The following is a 17,740-nucleotide window of genomic DNA, read 5'->3' on the forward strand; positions in this document are numbered from 1 at the left end:
CTGATTCATGGGCCAGTAGGTGTGGCCTGTTCTGTCCTCACTGGGAGCTGGTTCTAGAACTTCCCAGAGATGTGCCTTGGGATGGGGCTCTTTCGCCTAGCATCAGGCACCTGGAACCTTCTGGCCCTGGGGCGTTCCCTTTGCATCATTCCATGGAGTGTCTCCTTTTTGTTTGGATTTCTCCTACTAGAACTCTCATTATTTTGAAGATTCTTCCTCTGATTCCAATCTAATTTCCTTTGTTCTTGTTTTGCTTATCCTTTTTTTATTGTTCCTTCTGCAGGATTTCTACAACTTTATTTTCCATCCGCTTTTAGTCTGTAAGAGCTCAAAAAGAGAACAAAAAAGGTTCTTCAGACATTCTCTTTCCTCTGAGAATATCTAGACTGTGTTTTGTAAGTTCTCGTCTCGCTGTAGAATCAATTTCCCTAAGCTGTTTGTTTTCTGTTCGGGTCTGTTTTCCATACTGGGTACCTCCCCAGATCTCTGGACACTCCTGGCCATCTGCTCATAATGAAGGATAGGGACTGAGACAAGCAGATTGGAAGACCGAGTGAGTGTGGGGCACACGTGGCCTCACAGCTACGCTGGTGGCTGATGGGAACTCCATGGTGCCAGTGTTGTTAAATCTTTCTTCTCGGGCCAGCTGGGTTCCACAGGGGCCTTCAGTTTCAGGTTCTAGAATCTACACACAAGGGTGAGGGACAGTGGCTCTCTTCATTTAGCATTCATTATGCGTAGCCACCTAATCCCATTTGCCACCAGACACCCTACCAAGCACGGCTGCCCTCCTGGCTGTGCAGTGGTGTCAAAGGAGAGACACAAGTGCCCGAGAACTTTCCAAGCAGCTTCCACACCAGCAGGCTCCGTATCTCACCCCAACCCTCAGCCTGGCCTGTTGGGACCCAGTGCAGTCAGTGCCTCTAGAAGCTTCGACAGGTAAATCCAGTTATTTCCTGGGCTTCAGGATTGGCGTTCATGGGCCTGACAGTCAACTGTGGCTCTTCCCTTAATTCCCACCTTCTGGAACATTCAGCTGCCTCTTTTCTTGGAGATTTGAGGATAAAATTAGATGATGCATTTAGTTCACCTTAACCCAGGTTTTAACCCTTGTTTTAAGTATACTTTTCATGTTTATCCATGTAACAAAACCAGAGTTTCAAAAGTCAAACACCACTCTAGGATAACAGCATGGGAGGCTGCCTGATTCATAAGTTGTTGAATAAAGCCAGTTAAGATCTTTACAATTTACTTAATTGAATTTTGGCTTTTCTGCCATGTGTTTGTTGCTATATATACATGCACACACACCAGGTTCCCACCATGTGGCCAGTGACGGAAAAATTCTGGAGTCAGAGAGCTCCTCATCCTCCTCCTCCTGGGTCACCATGGCCTGAACAATGTGCACATTTGCCTGCACATGACCTTTGTAGGAAAGCAGTCCCCATGGACCTGTGGCTGAGGGCAGTAGCCACTGTGGCCCAGCCCAGAGAGCCACAACTCCCCCCATCTCCCTTCTGTTTCCTTTTTGTACAATGCCATTATTCAGAAGGGTGGCCCCCTTACTCTGCTGTCAAACCTGAATGTGCACACGCAATCCAGGAACAAAGGCTGTAGGGCCCCCTGCCACTAGCCCCAGGAGTCAGTTTCAACACAGAAGCTCAGGGTCCAAGGGGGCTTTCATGGGACTGCAGTAAAGGATTGGGCACACTGGGGCAGCCATGGGGCCCCAGGAGTGTCTGCAGGTGGCTAGGAGCCTGCCAGATGCTGGTGGAAGTAGAGGCCAAAGAGGCTGGAGAGCAGCTGGCAGGCGGCAGTCCACCAGATGAGGAAGGCCAGGACACCACGCAGGAAGAGGGGAGTAAGCAGGCCGCCCAGGGCCCCAGTGATCCGGGCCGCTGCCTGCTGGGCCTCATCCTCCTCGGGGCCCACCGGGCCATGGCGGGCTGCCGCCAGCACTGGGGATAGTGAGAGGGCAGGCCCCAGGCCCCAGGAGTAGCCACCTGTGAAGAGAGAGGGCGGGGTGGAGGCAGAGGGAGGCAGGTAAAGGGGGCCGAGGCCAAGGCTGCCTCAGGGACATCCAGCCCACCTGGAACCCCCACCTCACACCCACCCCAAGAGGCAACTCCCTCTCACCAAGTGTTTTGAGCAGCAGCGTGCAATTGAGTGTGAGGACGAGCGGCGTCAGGTACTGCAGGCTTACCACTGTCACATAGCAGTAGACCCGTACCACCTGGTGGGCAGGTAGCAGTGGCAGGTGACCCTCTGGACTTGGGCTGACCCCAGGCTGGAAGGACTGGAAGCCCCACCCTGCACCCCAGGCTCCCTCCACAATAGGCACCCATACCCGCCGCTGGATCTCTCGGGCCTCGATGCAGCCAGCCTCCCGCCGCAGCTGCTCCACGCGGGACTTAGCCAAGCACAGGTAGGCCTGCAGGTGGGGCCGAGTCACCAACAGCCGTAGTAGGCACAGTGCCACTAGCACCCAGAGGCGCAGGGAATTGAAGGCTGAGTCCGACAGCCTGTGTGGAGCAGGGCAGGGGGCTAGTGAGGCCACACCTTCCCTCCGTATCGTCCCACAGGACCCACAGCTCTCTGAACAACTCCCTGAGCCTAGGAGATTGGAATACGCCTTCCCTTCCAGCCCCACTCTCATACGCACAAGGAGAAGTGAGTCTTCCCAAAAGGTGCCTGGTGCAGGAAGTCTCGTGCAATGGGCCGGGTCCAGAGCCACAGGATGAATAGCGGGGACAGGAAGCTAGTGTGCAGGAGAAACCTGGGGGCAAGAGCACAGCAGGGTGAGGCCTGAGCACCCACCATGTCCCCAGCCTCTCCCCTAGGTTCCCCAATCTCCCACCCACCTGACCCTCCACTTAACTGCAGCATGGGCTGGTCTTCCGACATGGTCAGTGCATCCCGGTGGGTCTGGGCCAGCCGCAGGCCTGGGAAGGTGAGGAAGGCACCCAGCATGGAGCCCAGGACTGCTAGCCCCACCCGGATGGCCAGCTTGGCCAGAGGAAACCTGGGGAGAAGAGACAGGTCAGGGTCCCCAAGGCCTGTCAGCACCTTGCCCGCCAGTCACAGCCTGCTCCTGCCCCCTTCTCCCTTCCCAGAACTCACGCCCAGTCCCAGCCCTGTGTCTTCAGAAGTGGCTCCACGTTCTGGGTCATACTGGCCAGGCCTGGAGAAAACAGGGAGAAGGGTGAGGTAGAGTAGACTCCTGGGAGCTCAGAGTCTACTTAGCCTCCCTCCCTCCTAGATGTCCTTTGCTCCCCACGTAGGAATGTACTAGCGGCGGCCATGCCCCGTGTCAGGCATAAGGACCACTTCGTGCTCTTATCACATGAAACTCTCTTCAGTAGGAGAATGTTCCGGGCTGGCCCTTGACTGGACTGGAGGACAAGTCGGAAGGGAGCAGGGAGCACTGAATCTGAGCTTACCAACTTACACCAGGAGCGGGGGGCGCGAAGTGCTCCTGCGGAAGAAAACCAAAGTCCTAGGACAAACCCTCAGGTCGGGCCTCCAGATCTTCCAGAGGAAAGTAAATATGAACTCACAAACAAAATCACCAAACATACAAGGACACAAATCACTATAAAGGAGAGTCAGCATAAAAAAAAATAAAAAATAAAAAAATTAGACCCTAGGGATTTCAGAAATTGACATTGTTATGTGTAAAACGATTGAGGGAAATAAAAGCTAGAATCAGAATAGATGACATGAGACTACCTCAGATGACCAGGGAGATTTACAAAGGAACCAGTTAGGCTCTTCTAAAAGGGAAATGTAATTATTGAAACGATAGGTTGTTAAACAGGATATCAGAAATAGCCAAGAAGGAATTCATGAATTGGGTCTGGAGAAATCAGATTCCAACTCAGAAAGACAAGAAGGTGAAGAATATGAAGACAGACGGGGGAGAACGGTACAGAAATCTGCAGAATGGATGCCAAAGTCCATCGAACAAGATACATACAAAACAATCCATACCTAGACACAGGTGAAACTGCAGAATACCAAAAAGAAAGAGATCGCAAAGCAGCCAGGGAGTTAAGACAGATCGCCCATAAAGGAAGGACCGTTAGGCTGGCAGCCAGTATCAACAGTAGAAACGGAAAAGGAACAAACAGCAAGTGAAAAAGATGGCAGAAATAAGGCCAAAGGTTTCTGTAATCACAATCGAGGTAAACAGATTAAAGTTCATTAAACAGCAGGGCATCAGACTTGACTGAAGACACACCTCAACCTGAGGTCACAGGGAAATTGAAAGAAAGGGAAGTTAAAAAGACATAAAAATACTAATAAAAATAAAACTGGAAAGGCTACATTAAAACCAGTCAAACTAGATTAAGATTGAAGTATTAGAATCAGAAAGGATCAACGCATCATTATAAAATGGCTGATTCACCAAGATGTAGCAGTTTTAAACTTGTAAACATCTTGTCAATTCACCTCAAAATATATAAAGAAAACAATGACAGAACAACCTGGAGAAACAGAGACCTCCATCCCAGAGGGAGATTAACCCTTTCACACGACTCACAAAAAATTAGAAAAAGATGGAGATTTGAATTTATTGGACACACAGAGGCAGTGAATATATGTTCTTCAAGAACACATAGAATAGTCACAAAAACTGATCACATTTTAGGCAATCAGGCAAATCTTGACAAATACTAAGGAATTTATTTCAAGTAGCCCATTTTCTGTAACTACAATTAAGCTAGAGATAAGAATTTTTTTAAAGTTCCACATTTTAAGTTTTTTTAAAAAGATTTAAAAAATCACAATGGAAACTTAAAAATATCTAGAACCGCATGATAATGAAAGTACAAGTCAAAATTTAGGGGTATACAAGAGTGGGATTTAGAAAATAAGCCAACTAAGAAATTGGAAACAAGAAAAGGAAGTCTACCAGAGTGCTGCTCTAAACTCCAGAGGTCGGGGACACACAAGAGGGGAAGGATTGGAAAGGATGAAAGAAAACCAAAAAGTATCCACAGTTCACTAAAAATTGTTTAGCAGGGTTATTCCATGAAAAACAATGTGATCTCTACTTATAACACAAAAGTGAACTCTCAGGAGTTGAAGAGCTTGATGAAACTTGAAATATTGTATAAGAAAATATAAAATCTCTTTGTAATTATAGGGAAAGGAAGGAAAATTCTCCAAGACAAACATCAACTAAAGTAACAAATTTCTGTTTATCCAAAGACACGAGAAGTAATAGCTGCAACAATGTTAAAAGCCTGAGCTAAAAAAAGTGTGGCACGTCTGTAGTCAAAGGATACTATGTCAAGGGCATATGTGGTCATCAGAGTATTCTTCCAACTTGTCTGCAGCTTTGTGATTTTTCAAAATAAAATGTTTGGAGAAAAAAATTTAACTATTTTTTTTGGTGGTTCGTGAAGAAGTAATGCTGTGTCAGATTTGATAGGATGAAGTATGTGCCACATGAAACAAATGATCAGTTTTTATAATACATAAAGAAACCTTATAAATCAAGAAAAAAGACATACAGCCTAACAAAAGCTTCACAGCACTGACTTCGGCAATGATTTCTTGGATATGATGCCAAAGGCACAGGCGACAAGAGAAAAAGACAAACTAGGCCTCATGAAAAATAATTTTTTTTTAATGTGCAGTAAAAGATACTATCAGTAGAGTAAAAAGGCAACCCATAGAACGAGAGAAAATATTTGTAAATCATATACCCAGTAAGGAATTAATATCCAGAATATATACAGAACTCCAAAAATTCAACTACAAAAAGCAACCCAATTCAAAAATGAGCAAAGGACTTGAACAGGCAACTTTCTAAAGAAGACATCAAATGGCCAATAAGTATGAAATGTCCAACATCAGTAATCATTAAGGAAATGTGAGTCAAAACCACAATGAGATACCACCTCACACCCACTAGGATGCCTCCTATTAACAAAAAACTAAAATCAGAAAATAATAAGTGTTGGTGAAGAGGTAAAGTTGGATGCCTTGCGTGTTGCTGGCGAGTGTAAAATGCTGCAGCCATTGTGAAAAAAAATATGGTGGTCCCTCAAAAAATTAACTATAGGATTACCACATGATCCAACAATTCTGCTTCTGGGCATATACCCAAAAGAATTAAAAACAGAGTGGGATCTCAGAGAGATCTGTATACCCATGTTCATGGCAACATTTTTCACAATAACTAGACCATGGAAGCAATGTAAGTGTTCATTGATGGGTGAATAGATAAGCAAAATGTGTTTCATTTGTACAATGAATGGAATATTATTTAGCCTTACAAAGGACATTTTGACACCTGCTACAACATGGATGAACCCTGAGCACACTATGCTCAGTGAAATAAACCAGTCACTAAAAGACAAATACTGTATGATCCCATTCATATGAGGTCCCTAGAGGAGTCAGATTCATAAAGACAAAGTAGTGGGTGCTAGGGGAGGGGAATGGGAGTTAGTGTTTAACAGGGACAGTTTCAGTTTTGCAAAATGAGAAAGTTCTGTGGACAGTGGTGATGGCCGCACAACATTGTGAATGGACTTAACATCACTGAAGTGTACAGTTAAAATGGTAAATTTTATGTGTATCATGCCACAATAAGACATTTAAACAACAAAAAAAAGACATACAGCCCAAAAGAAAAGTGGGCAACAATATGAACAGGATTTTGACAGAAGAGGAAATGCGAATCATGAAGAAACAGGAGAAGATGCTCAGCCTCCCCCATAATCAGAGAAATGCACATTATGACCGCAGAGGAGCCACCTGAAACTAATATAAAATAATACTGAATGTCAAAAAAATAAAAAATAAATAAGACCGCAGTAGATATCATTCTACACTGTTAGACTGGTGGCATGGATCTCAATTCATTTAAACCATACTGTCTCCTTGAGAGGTCAATATAGTCACCACCTGACCTTATAAGCGGGGAGGCCAAGCCCCCTCCCCCCATTGTGACCTCCCCCATGCCCACTTGCCCGGGACTCAGTGGGCAGCCTGAGCCCCATGTCCATGCTCTGGACCCCACGGAGAACTGCCCTAAAAACGCTGAGGCACCATCTCATAAAGGTGAACATATACCCATAGTCCCCAAGTTTGTGCCCAAAAGAAATGCCTGCCCATGTGTACGAGGAAACACTGTAGCAACTGTGAACCACCTAAACATCCATCACAGGAGAATGGGCAAACAAGTAGAGTCTCGCCTCATCATACATGGTGACAAGAGATGAACTAAAGACACGCAGACCAGCATGACTTAGTTTGGAAACAAAATCAGAAAGACAGAAAAGCACGGCTGGAAGACTACACGTTACGAAACTGAACGATGAATTCTTTAGGGACAGAAATGTGATGAAACGGGGTTTTTTTTAAGGCAAAGAAATGATGTGCAAAGTCTGAGAAACTGGTAGGAGCTGGGGCTGGGGGGCAAGGCAGGGGGATAGGGAAGGGGCACCAGGGACACGCAGGGGTGTTGGGGATGTTCCCGTTCTTGGGGAGGTGGGTTCATGGCCATTTACATTTTTATTTTGCTTTGTGTATCGAATACTATATAATTTGAAAAATAGAAAAGGAGGGAGAATCGGCGAAGATAAAGCTCAAGGAAGCAACAGGGCCATGTGAGTCACAGTGAGGATTTTGGTCTTTATCTAAAAACCATTAGAGTCTGGTGTCAGGCGGAGAAGTGACGTGATCCAAATTAGGTTTTTAAAAGACCAAAGAATGGAAAATGTTGAAAGAAAAGAGAGAAAGAAAAAAAAAATTTGCAACTTTTATCATACATAAAGGCTAATTTCCTTAATATATAAAGAGCTCCTACAAATCAATAAATGGGTCCACAACCCAGGAAAAAACTGGGCAAAAGAACGGAATTTTTCTGGAAGCAAAATAAAATAGCTCCTCAGCATATGAAAAAATGTGCAACCTCTCACCCATCAAATCACCCCAGATGAAAAAGTCTGAGGAAACACATTGGAGAGGGTGTGGGGAAACAGGCATGTTCATACATCTTTTCTTGGAGGGCGATTTACAACATTATCAAATTACGCATGCATTTAGTTGCACAAGGCCACAGACACAAAGCTATTCCCATATAATACTGTTATAATACAACATGGTTTTGCGTGACAATTTAATAGCAAAAGAGTTAGATGTCCATAAATAGGGGCCTAGTTAAATAATCATAGAACATCTATAAAATAAAATACCATGTTAACTGTCACAAGAAATGGTATCGTATGTAGCATCAAGGGACAACCTCCAATATTTATTGTTTTTAAGGGATAAAGGCTTAAAAAAAAAAAACAGGATTGGGAGCAACTAAATTTGTATTTTCACTTAATTATGCTTGTGGAGTTTTGTTTTTTAAGTGAGGAAATTTTCTGCAAAGATCGTTGTCTAAAAAGAAGGTTTAGGCCCTGTTGAGAGGGTTACATAAATTGAGAATAGCAAGAAAAAAAAAAAAAGGTGTAGAGACATACAGACTACTGTTTCATGTAAGTACGGAAAAGGGGCCCTTAGGATTCCTCTGGGGAGGACAGCGAATGTGGAAGGGTGATTTTCACTCTCAAGTCTCTTGTACTTTATGAATTTTGTACCATTTACCTATTTCTTCCCAGAAATTAAATTAAAATAGGTAAATATTAAATCATTGTGGCTGCTAGGTAGAGGGCAGACTGGAGGGGAATGGAGATGGCATGTCTGTCAGAGATAGTGAGACAAAACGTCCTCTTGTCCCCATGGGTGGCAGAAACCCATGGAGACCATCACCCAGGGAGTCCCCTCCCTTACCTACTATGTGCCGGTAGAACAAGCTACTTAAACCCCACATTCACTGGCTTACACAAGGGAGTGACGGAGGTGTCTACCCCACGCCCCTGATTCAGGTACCTGGCTCCAGGCCCAGCTCAAGGATCTCTTCAGGCACCACCTGCACCAGCATGCCCAGGAGCAGGAAGAGGAAGGCGAAGGTGAGGCAGACAGAGCGCTCGCCCCCCTCCTCGGCACTGAAGTACAGCCGGGTCACCGTCAGGAACACCTTGCTGGGGGCAGAGCTAAGGAGGCCTCCAGGGCCTGCGGTGTCCCTACCCATTCCACCGGTCCCACCCCAAGTCCAGAGCACAAACACCAGAGTTCAGGTTTGGGGTCCTGGGAAGCAGAAGAGTGACCTAGGAGAAGAGCGAACTCTGAACAAGCCCAGACACAAAGTGGGAATGCTGTTCACGCCTGTGTTAGCAGCATGGGGTCGTGCACGTGGCAGGCGTGCCTAGCACAGGACTCCAGCTTGGCTCATCACACCACCTGTGGCCAGTTAGAAATGGCCACAAAGCCAGTGTCTTCAGGAGGTCCTGCCTTCCCGACCCCCCTAGCCTCCTGGCTGCGTTCACAGCACATTCCTCTGAGAAGCGTCAGATACAAAGGCTGGATCTCCCATCTGCCCTGAAGAGAACTGGAGCCTTTTGGGAACAGTGTGGATCCTAAGATGGGTTTCTGATCTTCTCAAGAACACTCCACAAGGACATTTTCTCCTACTTGGGTCCCCAAGGGCACAGGTTCAGCAGTGCTTTCTGTACAGCTTAATAAAAAAAGTGCAGAGGGACATCTCCTTCCCAGCCTCTGCACCTGGGCTGGCCTGGTGACTTGCTTTGACTGAAAGGATGGACAGGGATGAGATGGGCTGGCTTGGACAAAGCCTCAGGAGGCCTGAAGCACCCCATCTTCCTTGTTGGCTTTCCGTGGCTGCAATGAAGGAGTTTGGCCCAGTCTGCTGGAAGCGAGGGACTACTGGGAGCAGAGATGAGGCCACCCAGCTGAGCCTGGCCCATGAAAGCAAATGACATAGCAACTGCTTTACTCCACTAAGTTTTGGGAGGTTTGTGACACAACAGTCAATAACTAATTACCAGTTTAGGGGGACAGGTGGCCTCAGTCAGGCTCCCATATGCCTCCCACCTGCCCCCCGCTCCCCCGCCCCGGAGCTGGAAGGATACAGGGAGAAGGCGATGGTGAGCAGACACCAGAACACGGCGATGTTCGTCTCCCTGGCCGGGCCCAGCAGGTAGTAGTAGGCCTCTGTGAAAAGGTACACACCGCCCGCATACACAGCAAAGTCCACGAACCACTGGTACTCCAGAAAGAAGCGCAGGACTGCAAGACACACTGCTCAGCCTGGGGCCACCGGCTCAGGGCCTCCCCCACCCTGCCAGGGTGCAGGCCGAGCAAGGCGAGCTGGGGACCCACTGGGCTGTTACCGAGGGCATCCACAGCCGTGAGGGGGCAGGTCTCCAGCTGGAAAGGGGCATCTCGGGGCACATACAAGGGCTTCTCTTCACTGTAGCCATTGGCCCACCTGGCGGGGGGTGAGGGAAGTCAGAGCCGCATCCTCCACTCTCCCCTCCCCTTTCCAGCCCACCTCTCCCCTAGTGTGCCCCCCTCAGAGTACAGAAGCTGGCCTGAGAGGTGCCTTCTCTCCCAGCTTGAGTATCCTCTGCACACCATGGTGTGGGCACCACCCACCCATGTGGCAGACCCTCAGCAAACTTCCAATAAGCATCCCATGCCCACTGGAGGCAGCCCATGCATGACAGTGATCATCATTCAGCTTGGGGTGTGCTCGACTCTCCTCTGTGCCCAGATGGTGCCAGAGAGTGAGCGGGACAGACCCTGTGCCCACGCAGCTTCCCCCAAGGCTGGGGGCTCACTCACCGCTCCCTCCTGCCTCTGGGCCTCTGCTTCCCCGCCAGGGCCCGAAGCTCTTCCTCAGAAGGGTGTTTGTATCGGAAGAGACTGAGGGCAGAGACAGGAAGTCAGGAAAACCTGGGCATGGGGGAGTGGGGGCAAAGTAGTGAGCCCCAAAAGCCAGGACTAGAGCCATAGGGAGCGCTGGGCCCTGGAACACCTGGTGACAGGAGGGGCAGGGACCATGGAAAGCCAGGGGACGTCCCGGGAGGGGGGGTCCTGGACACCCCTGAATCTGCTGGCTAACTCTCCTCGCAGAGCAGCCATGCACATTGTCCTGGGGAGGGAGTGTCTGTTTATCACCAGATCTCAGAAAGGGTCCGAGACCCAAACAGGGACAAAAGGCAAGAGTAGGGCGGAAGGGGGGCTGGAGTATGGGAAGCAGCCGCCCCTCCGGATGTGGACATGGTCTTCTGTGTGTGCATCTGTCAGACCTGATGTAAGTGTGTGCTTCCAGCACGTGCCGTTTACTATGCAACTCAAGAAAGTTGTTTAAAAAAACATGCGCAGGATATGAGGCGAGGCTAGGGGTGGCACCAGAGAGGGTGGAGCTCGTCCCAAAGGTGTGCAGCTCACCTGCCATTGCAGAGCAGCCAGCGTGCAAAGGAGCAGTGCGGTGCCAGCCTGTGCATGAGGGTGGCAGTGAGCAGAGTCACCACCAGCTGCACTCCGAGGACCGCCTGGGGGAGGGGACATGATGGGTAGTGCCTGTCAGAAGAGGGTCACAAGTTCACTCCTTCCAAACGCTATTTATAGCGATCCAAGGCCAGGTGGGGGAGGGTAGCCTCCCTGCCCCCAGCTGCATCTTGGTGGACTGGCTCGAGCTCGAGCTCAGACCCAACCCTGAGAGCCCCTGCTGAGCACGGACCCCCCCCCCCCCACCTCGCTGGGGCGTGGGAGGTGGAGAGCACACGCTGGAGCAGAATGGGTTTACTTCCAGTTTCTGCCATGGATATCGGCTATCACTCTCCCCAAGCCTTGATTTCCTCGTCTGGAAATAGGGCGCTTCATATTGTTCCATGAACCTTCACAACTGCCCTCCACACCCACAGTGATGCCGGTACGCCCAGTAAAAGCGGCTCCTCTCCCACTGTGGCCCCGGCCTTGAACCAACTGTCTTAGGACAATTTCTAGCTTAAATGGTCCACCCTGGCGATTCCCTCTTAAATCGCCCCTGGGGGCCCCATTGCCCTCTTTTCCTCATCCCCCCTTTGTCATCAGCTTCCCCGGCTGGCCACTGCCTGTTCCAGAATAAAGACTTAGACATTTGAGTGGGACAACTTTTTTTTTTTGTTAGGAATTTTTCTCACCAACTTCTACATAGCGACAATAATTCATGACACGCTTTCACATATTTTAAAACGTTCTAGGAGAAATGTTTTTTGGTAATCAGCCTGAAGCTGAAGCTGTTTGAATGTAGTAAATACAAATCTGCTATCAGTAATTATGTAATTATGTAAAATTCTGTGCTCAGGAGAGCTGTCTACTAGTATTATGGTATAATTAACGACTAAAATGAAAGATTAATATTATTAAAATTATCCTTTAATAAAGTAAAAATAAGCTAACTTTACAAGGAAAAGCTCTAGTGGGATGATTTCAGGTCTAGCACTGTAATTTGGAATGACTGCTGAGAAATCCATCATTAAAATAACCGACTCAGAATATCCTCTCTAGGCCTGTGCCTTGTAAACTGAGACCAGAAGTATTTTTTCAGTAATGAGACTGAGGTCATCTTTCTGAGGTCATCTTTCTGATCTCTAAATCTCACTAATCTCCTAATCTCACTGCTCAGTCTCACCCGACCAAGTACAGACTGGCCAGTGGGCACTAATGACCATGGCATTGTCAAGGTCAGTGGGCACCCCAAAACCTGAGGGCCAGGCCTCTCCTGGCTTGTCTTTCCTCCTAAGACCCCTTCTCCTTTTGGGCTGGGGGAGTGGGGGTGGAGCGAGTGCCTCCCACCATCTGTACAGGCACTATCCATACTTCAGAGCTCTTCAAACCTCAGAGCCTCAGGGCGCCCCTGCCTGCTTTTCGCCTCTCTCGCAGCGTCTCTCCTGTGACTGCATCCCCTGCCAGGGTTAACCCCGCCCGGCATGACTCTAACACAGCAGCACCTCCAGCTGGACCTCACTGCCAAGGTTGCAGACCTGTGCCTCCCCAGGCCCTACCCAGGAGCCCAGCACCCGCCCATCACTGTGGGCGACACAGAACTCTGCTCCTTGGGTGGTTCCAGATCCTTCCCAGTCTCACAGTCAACCTGCAACTCCTCTCCACAGTTTGCAAGGCCCGGCAGGCCGAGCTCAACCACCCCACCTCACTGCCCGCTCTCTCCCCAGCCCTCCCCGCCTCCAACCACTCGCGTCTCAGAGGCCCTCCCAGAGTGGGCTCTCCATTGCTGACCCTGTCACCCTCAGACACCTCCCGGGGAAGGGGCCCACAGTTCGGACCGCGGTCCCGGCACCTAGGACAAAAAGGACGGACGGAGGGCTGGGAAGGAGGGAAGAACTGCATGTTTCATCCATCGAACGCCTCCGAGGTCTGTCCACTGTAGTTTCTCACGTTCCGCCCGCAGCAGCATCCGGTCTCGTGGTCCGCGCTTTGCTGGTCTCCATAGATCTTCAGGAGCGTCTTATCCGCTTGCTGCCTCCCCTGCTCAGGGCCTTTCCCTTGATCTTTCCTCCATCCCATTCCGAGAGCCCTTCCCCTCACCATCCACAGCGTCCCGCACCCGCCGCCAACGACTCCCACTTTTAAGCACCGGTTCCAGCAATGCTCTCACTTTAGGCCCACCTCCAACATCCGTCCTCGGGGACACCTCTCCCCCTGCCCCCGGCAGTGTCAGGTCGCCTTTGCGGCCCCTTGAACCTCTGTCTCTCCAAGCTCTGCCCAGTCCGAACCTGGGGACTGGGGGTCCACACCAGCCTGGCCCAAGCTAAGTCTGAAGAACAAACTCAGTGGTTTGGACACGGAGCCGCCTGAGATCTGAGGATTCCAACTGTGCTGTCTCCACTTCTGGGACCGCCCCGAGGCCACCAGATCCCCTCAGCCTGGCCCTTCTGCACACTGGGCTACCCGCAGGGACCCTCGAGGTACCCGTCGGCGCAACCCTCCAGCTTCCGCAGGACGCCGTGCCCAGAGTGGGCCCCAGCAGGACCCCAAACCGCCCTCGCGAGGCCCCGAACGTGTTCGAGTCCCCAGTCCTGTGGGCAGCACCACCACCCCTCGGCGAGACCCCAGGTCCTTAGAAGGTAGGACCCCCAGAACGCTCAGGGGCTTCCATTCCTCTCGGCACGACCCTGACCCCCTCATGGGTCCCGTAGCAAGAAGCTGACTTCAGGGAACACAAGGCCCTCTGCACGACCCAAGTCTCTCAGAGTCCCCAATCTCCACGAAGGGACCCCCAATCCTTCGGTGTCTCCCTGGACTCCCTCGGCGGGACCCTGGGCACCTTGGCACCTCATGCCTCAAGATGCCCGCTTACCATGTCCAGCCCGCGGGAGCTCGGTGAGCGGACCCAGGGGTCCGGGCTCAGGGCGCTTTATGGAAACTCGACTAATCAGAGCCCGACTCTGGTCTGACAAGCAGCTTGTGTAACCAATCATCAGGCTTAAATCTGGGGCCCATCACAAGAGACTAGGGGACGCTCGCGTTGCATGCCGGAAGCTGTAGTTCGAAGACGCCCTACCTGTTCATACCGCAGTTGAATCCAGACTTCATTAGGGACAGCTGTGTGGCCGCCCTCTCTGAGGTTCAGTCTCCTAACCTGCGCTTATCTTACATACATCATTCATCCACGCACTATCTTCCGCGTGACATTTCTGAGCGTGGAACTCCCCTGATCAAGAACATTCAACGGCTCCCACTGACTTCAGACTCCCACGTGCTCAGACTGAATTCAGACCCCTTTGCCTGTCTCCAGTCTGCTGCCAGCACTACTGTGCACACTATGGTACAGCTTGCGTCGGCCATTCTATCTCATACCTCCAGGCCTCTGTAAACTGCGCTCCATCCTGAATGCCTCCTTTCTCAATCTTTTTCACGTGGCAAGAGCATTATTCATCTCTATCAGCCATGATTCTGGTTGTGAGCTACAAAAGGAAAAAAAAAAAAATCCAACTCAAATGGGCTCTAGTAAAAAAGGGAAATTTTCGGCTCATGTAACAGAAAAGTAAATCAATTTCAGGCATGGCTGAATCAAAGACCAAATGTTGGCATCAGGAATCTGATGTTTTCTGTTTCTAGGCTAAAGATAAGAGCTTCTAGCAAAGGTGCCTAAGCTTTACCATCTGTTTTTCTATGGATATGTGTCTTCGTGAGTGTGGACATATATATGATTGTGATAATGTCTGAGGGTGTTTGGATGAGTACCTAGACAGTTGATTGCCTCATCTCTCTGGGTGATTTTGTCTTTGTGATCACATGTAATTGTCTCTTTGCAGGGGATTTGCTGTTTGTGACTTTGGTCCTCTGGACTCAGAATGTCCCATTGAAAAAGGATGAATGACAGTGGCGGTAAGAATCACTGAGATTTCCCATGAAATACATGGGGGGCATGACCTCAGGGTTAGGGCATACAGGTGGGATCCAAGGAAGCTGGGATTTGGGGAAGGTGTCAGAGATGAGGGAACAAGAAAGAAAAGGTGGCAGGTTGGGGGACTTTTGCTGCAGGCCCACTCCATGATGGGCATGTGCTCCCTCCAGCAGGCTCCCACCTGCCAGGGTGGCAGGACAATTATCTCTATTGAATGGAAGAAGATACTGAGGCCTTGAGAGGTCCAAATCTCTACTTCTACCTGAGTTTCCCCATGGGTCCCACCTCCCAAGTGCGGGTGTTACAATACCCTCCACGTAGTAAATCACAGGCAACTCACACACATCTTGGCCCCAGGAGCTCCTTAATTTTCCTCACCACTTCCCTATCCTCCTGGTGCTTATCCACAAATGCTGGCCTCTCCCACCCATATCTGATCTGTCAGTTCCTCTTGATGGCTCCACCTTCCAAGTGTAACTACAACCCCACCTGGCCTCACTCCATTCACAACCTCCACCCAGTCCAGCCTTGACTATATCTTGCCTGCAGTCCCCTCCTCCCTGGTGTCTGGCTTCTAACCCCTGGCCCCCACCCCAGCCCCCACAGTCTATTTTCTCCTGAGAAGCTTGAGGGTACTTGTTAACATTTGAGCCAGACCATGTCCCTCCTCTGCTCACAGTCATCCGTGGCCCCCACCTCACACAATGCAAAACCAAAGTCTCTTCTGCACCGGAAGGTCTGTGTGTTGTTCCATTCGTCATTGTTTGTCCAACATCTCTGTTCTCCACTGGACGCTCCTCGTTCTCTGGCCTCCATTGGGTTTTCCACATACCTCAATCCTCACTGGATGCTCCCTACGTCTGTCAACACTGATGTCCCACATTCTCTGACCACACTGAGGTCCACATTCTCATTCCGCACTGACCGTCCCACCACCTCTGGTTATGATGCTCTTGAAAAAGACAGCTCTCAGATCTCTGTTTTTCACCACCATGTTTGTGCCCAGGCCATGATTCCCACGGTGCTTCCAACCAGTGACCGAACTCCTGGGGCACTCAGAACCCTCTGACGGTAACATTGGCCCTGGCCGATGTCACCTTCGTGTCCTTATCAAGGCTGGCTATAGGGCACTTCCATACAACTCTCCCTACTTCCTTCCTGACAGAGCCACAGGGGCACAGGTAGGGTCTGGACCCAGAGGTGTTTCCAGAACCCAGTAGCATGCCCACTGTCCCATCATGGCCTAGGGCACCCCATGCTGTACATCTATAATCACACACACACGCAACACATGACATAGCCTTTTCTGGGTGCCCAGGATCGGAGCCTGAAAACATGAGGTGAAGTACCTGGAAGCCAAGACGAATTTTACTTATTTATTATTATTTCTATTTTATTTTAAAATGTTAAATGGGAACCGCAGAATCCAACGCACACTATTGGGCGCCACCTAATGGCACATAGTAAAAGTGCAGCTTCCCAGGGATGGGGACCCAGAAATACATGCATGCGGCAGGCCTAGAGTTCCCCAGTCTCTGAAAGTGGCCCACGTTTTTAAGAATCCCACACTGAGCACTTAGCCTGTAGGCACGGACTTCGGAGATTGGTCCAGCTTCTTGACAACTGTGAAGATGAGGCTGAAAAGGGCCCCCCCCTCCAGCTGTGCCTCAGTTTCCCCCCATGGGTCCTGTTTCTGGTTGTGTGGGGGAGCCGTGACTGCTGGGGACACTGTAGGGACCACCAGGGGGAAGTTTATCCATCCTACGTGGATGACCAAGGTCCTTGTGACCTGGTGGGTAACCAGAAGGGTAACCCAGGTGAAGAAGTTGCACCCGCAAGGTAACCACCATGCCTGCGCTGATGGTGCTGCTGGGGTTGGAGGGGGCTGTGTACATGGCTGGATCTTGGAGTCCACTGTCATGGGCTGGAGTGGAGGCAGTGGCTCACCCCTCCTCTGAGGGTGGGTATGGAAACAAGGGAGTTGGTGGGGAGGATTTAGGACCTGAGTCTGAATTGGGTGAGAAGAATCCCCGGCCTAACTTTGGCATCCTACAGAGACCTCGAGTTCACCCCATGCCCCTCCCCTGCATTCTCTACAGGCCTCCCAGTGCAGGCAGGAGCTCCTGTAATGCCCCATCCAGGCCAGAGGCTGCGAGTTGCCCATGGCACCCTCTTCCCTTTACCTCGTCAGAGCCATCCAGGGATCCTGGTGGCTCTTCCCCCATCACACCAGAGTACCCCTCCCACAGCCCCTCAGCCTCCTAGCACTCTCTTGCCCCAGGCCCCCACCCCCCTGCCACAAAAGCCCCAGAGATGGGACCTTTGATCATGCCATGTCCCTGCCCTGGAAACTGGGGCCCCAAAGCCCTACTTCACTGAGGATGAGATGGCGAGAACTGGGAAGATCTATGAAGCACAAATTCTAGATGGCATGCGAGTGGTGCTCTACACATGGCCACT

The 17,740-nt window shown here is 50.1% G+C and overlaps 1 protein-coding gene across 3 annotated transcripts; it reads right to left on the reverse strand.

Moving 5' to 3' along the window:
- Positions 1–1,085: 1,085 nt before the first annotated feature.
- On the reverse strand, positions 1,086–14,271 carry TMEM161A (transmembrane protein 161A). 3 transcript variants are annotated; one of them, XM_016132390.2, is made up of 12 exons: positions 14,231–14,271; positions 11,320–11,423; positions 10,711–10,791; positions 10,257–10,354; positions 9,996–10,077; positions 8,896–9,047; positions 3,121–3,181; positions 2,879–3,022; positions 2,663–2,776; positions 2,348–2,522; positions 2,137–2,233; positions 1,086–2,003 (listed from the first exon to the last, which is right to left on the reverse strand). In XM_016132390.2, exons 1-12 carry the CDS (start codon positions 14,231–14,233, stop codon positions 1,750–1,752), a joined length of 1,365 nt encoding a protein of 454 aa, XP_015987876.1. In that variant the 5' UTR covers positions 14,234–14,271; the 3' UTR covers positions 1,086–1,749. The 3 variants fall into 3 exon arrangements, with proteins under 3 accessions (XP_015987876.1, XP_015987874.1, XP_015987875.1); XM_016132388.2 differs by having other exon boundaries at positions 9,996–10,152; XM_016132389.2 differs by lacking the exon at positions 14,231–14,271 and adding an exon at positions 13,211–14,224 and having other exon boundaries at positions 9,996–10,152.
- Between the last annotated feature and the right edge of the window lie 3,469 nt (positions 14,272–17,740).

Source organism: Rousettus aegyptiacus, unplaced genomic scaffold (assembly GCF_014176215.1).
Source record: "Rousettus aegyptiacus isolate mRouAeg1 unplaced genomic scaffold, mRouAeg1.p scaffold_m13_p_16, whole genome shotgun sequence".
NCBI classification, from domain to species: domain Eukaryota; kingdom Metazoa; phylum Chordata; class Mammalia; order Chiroptera; family Pteropodidae; genus Rousettus; species Rousettus aegyptiacus.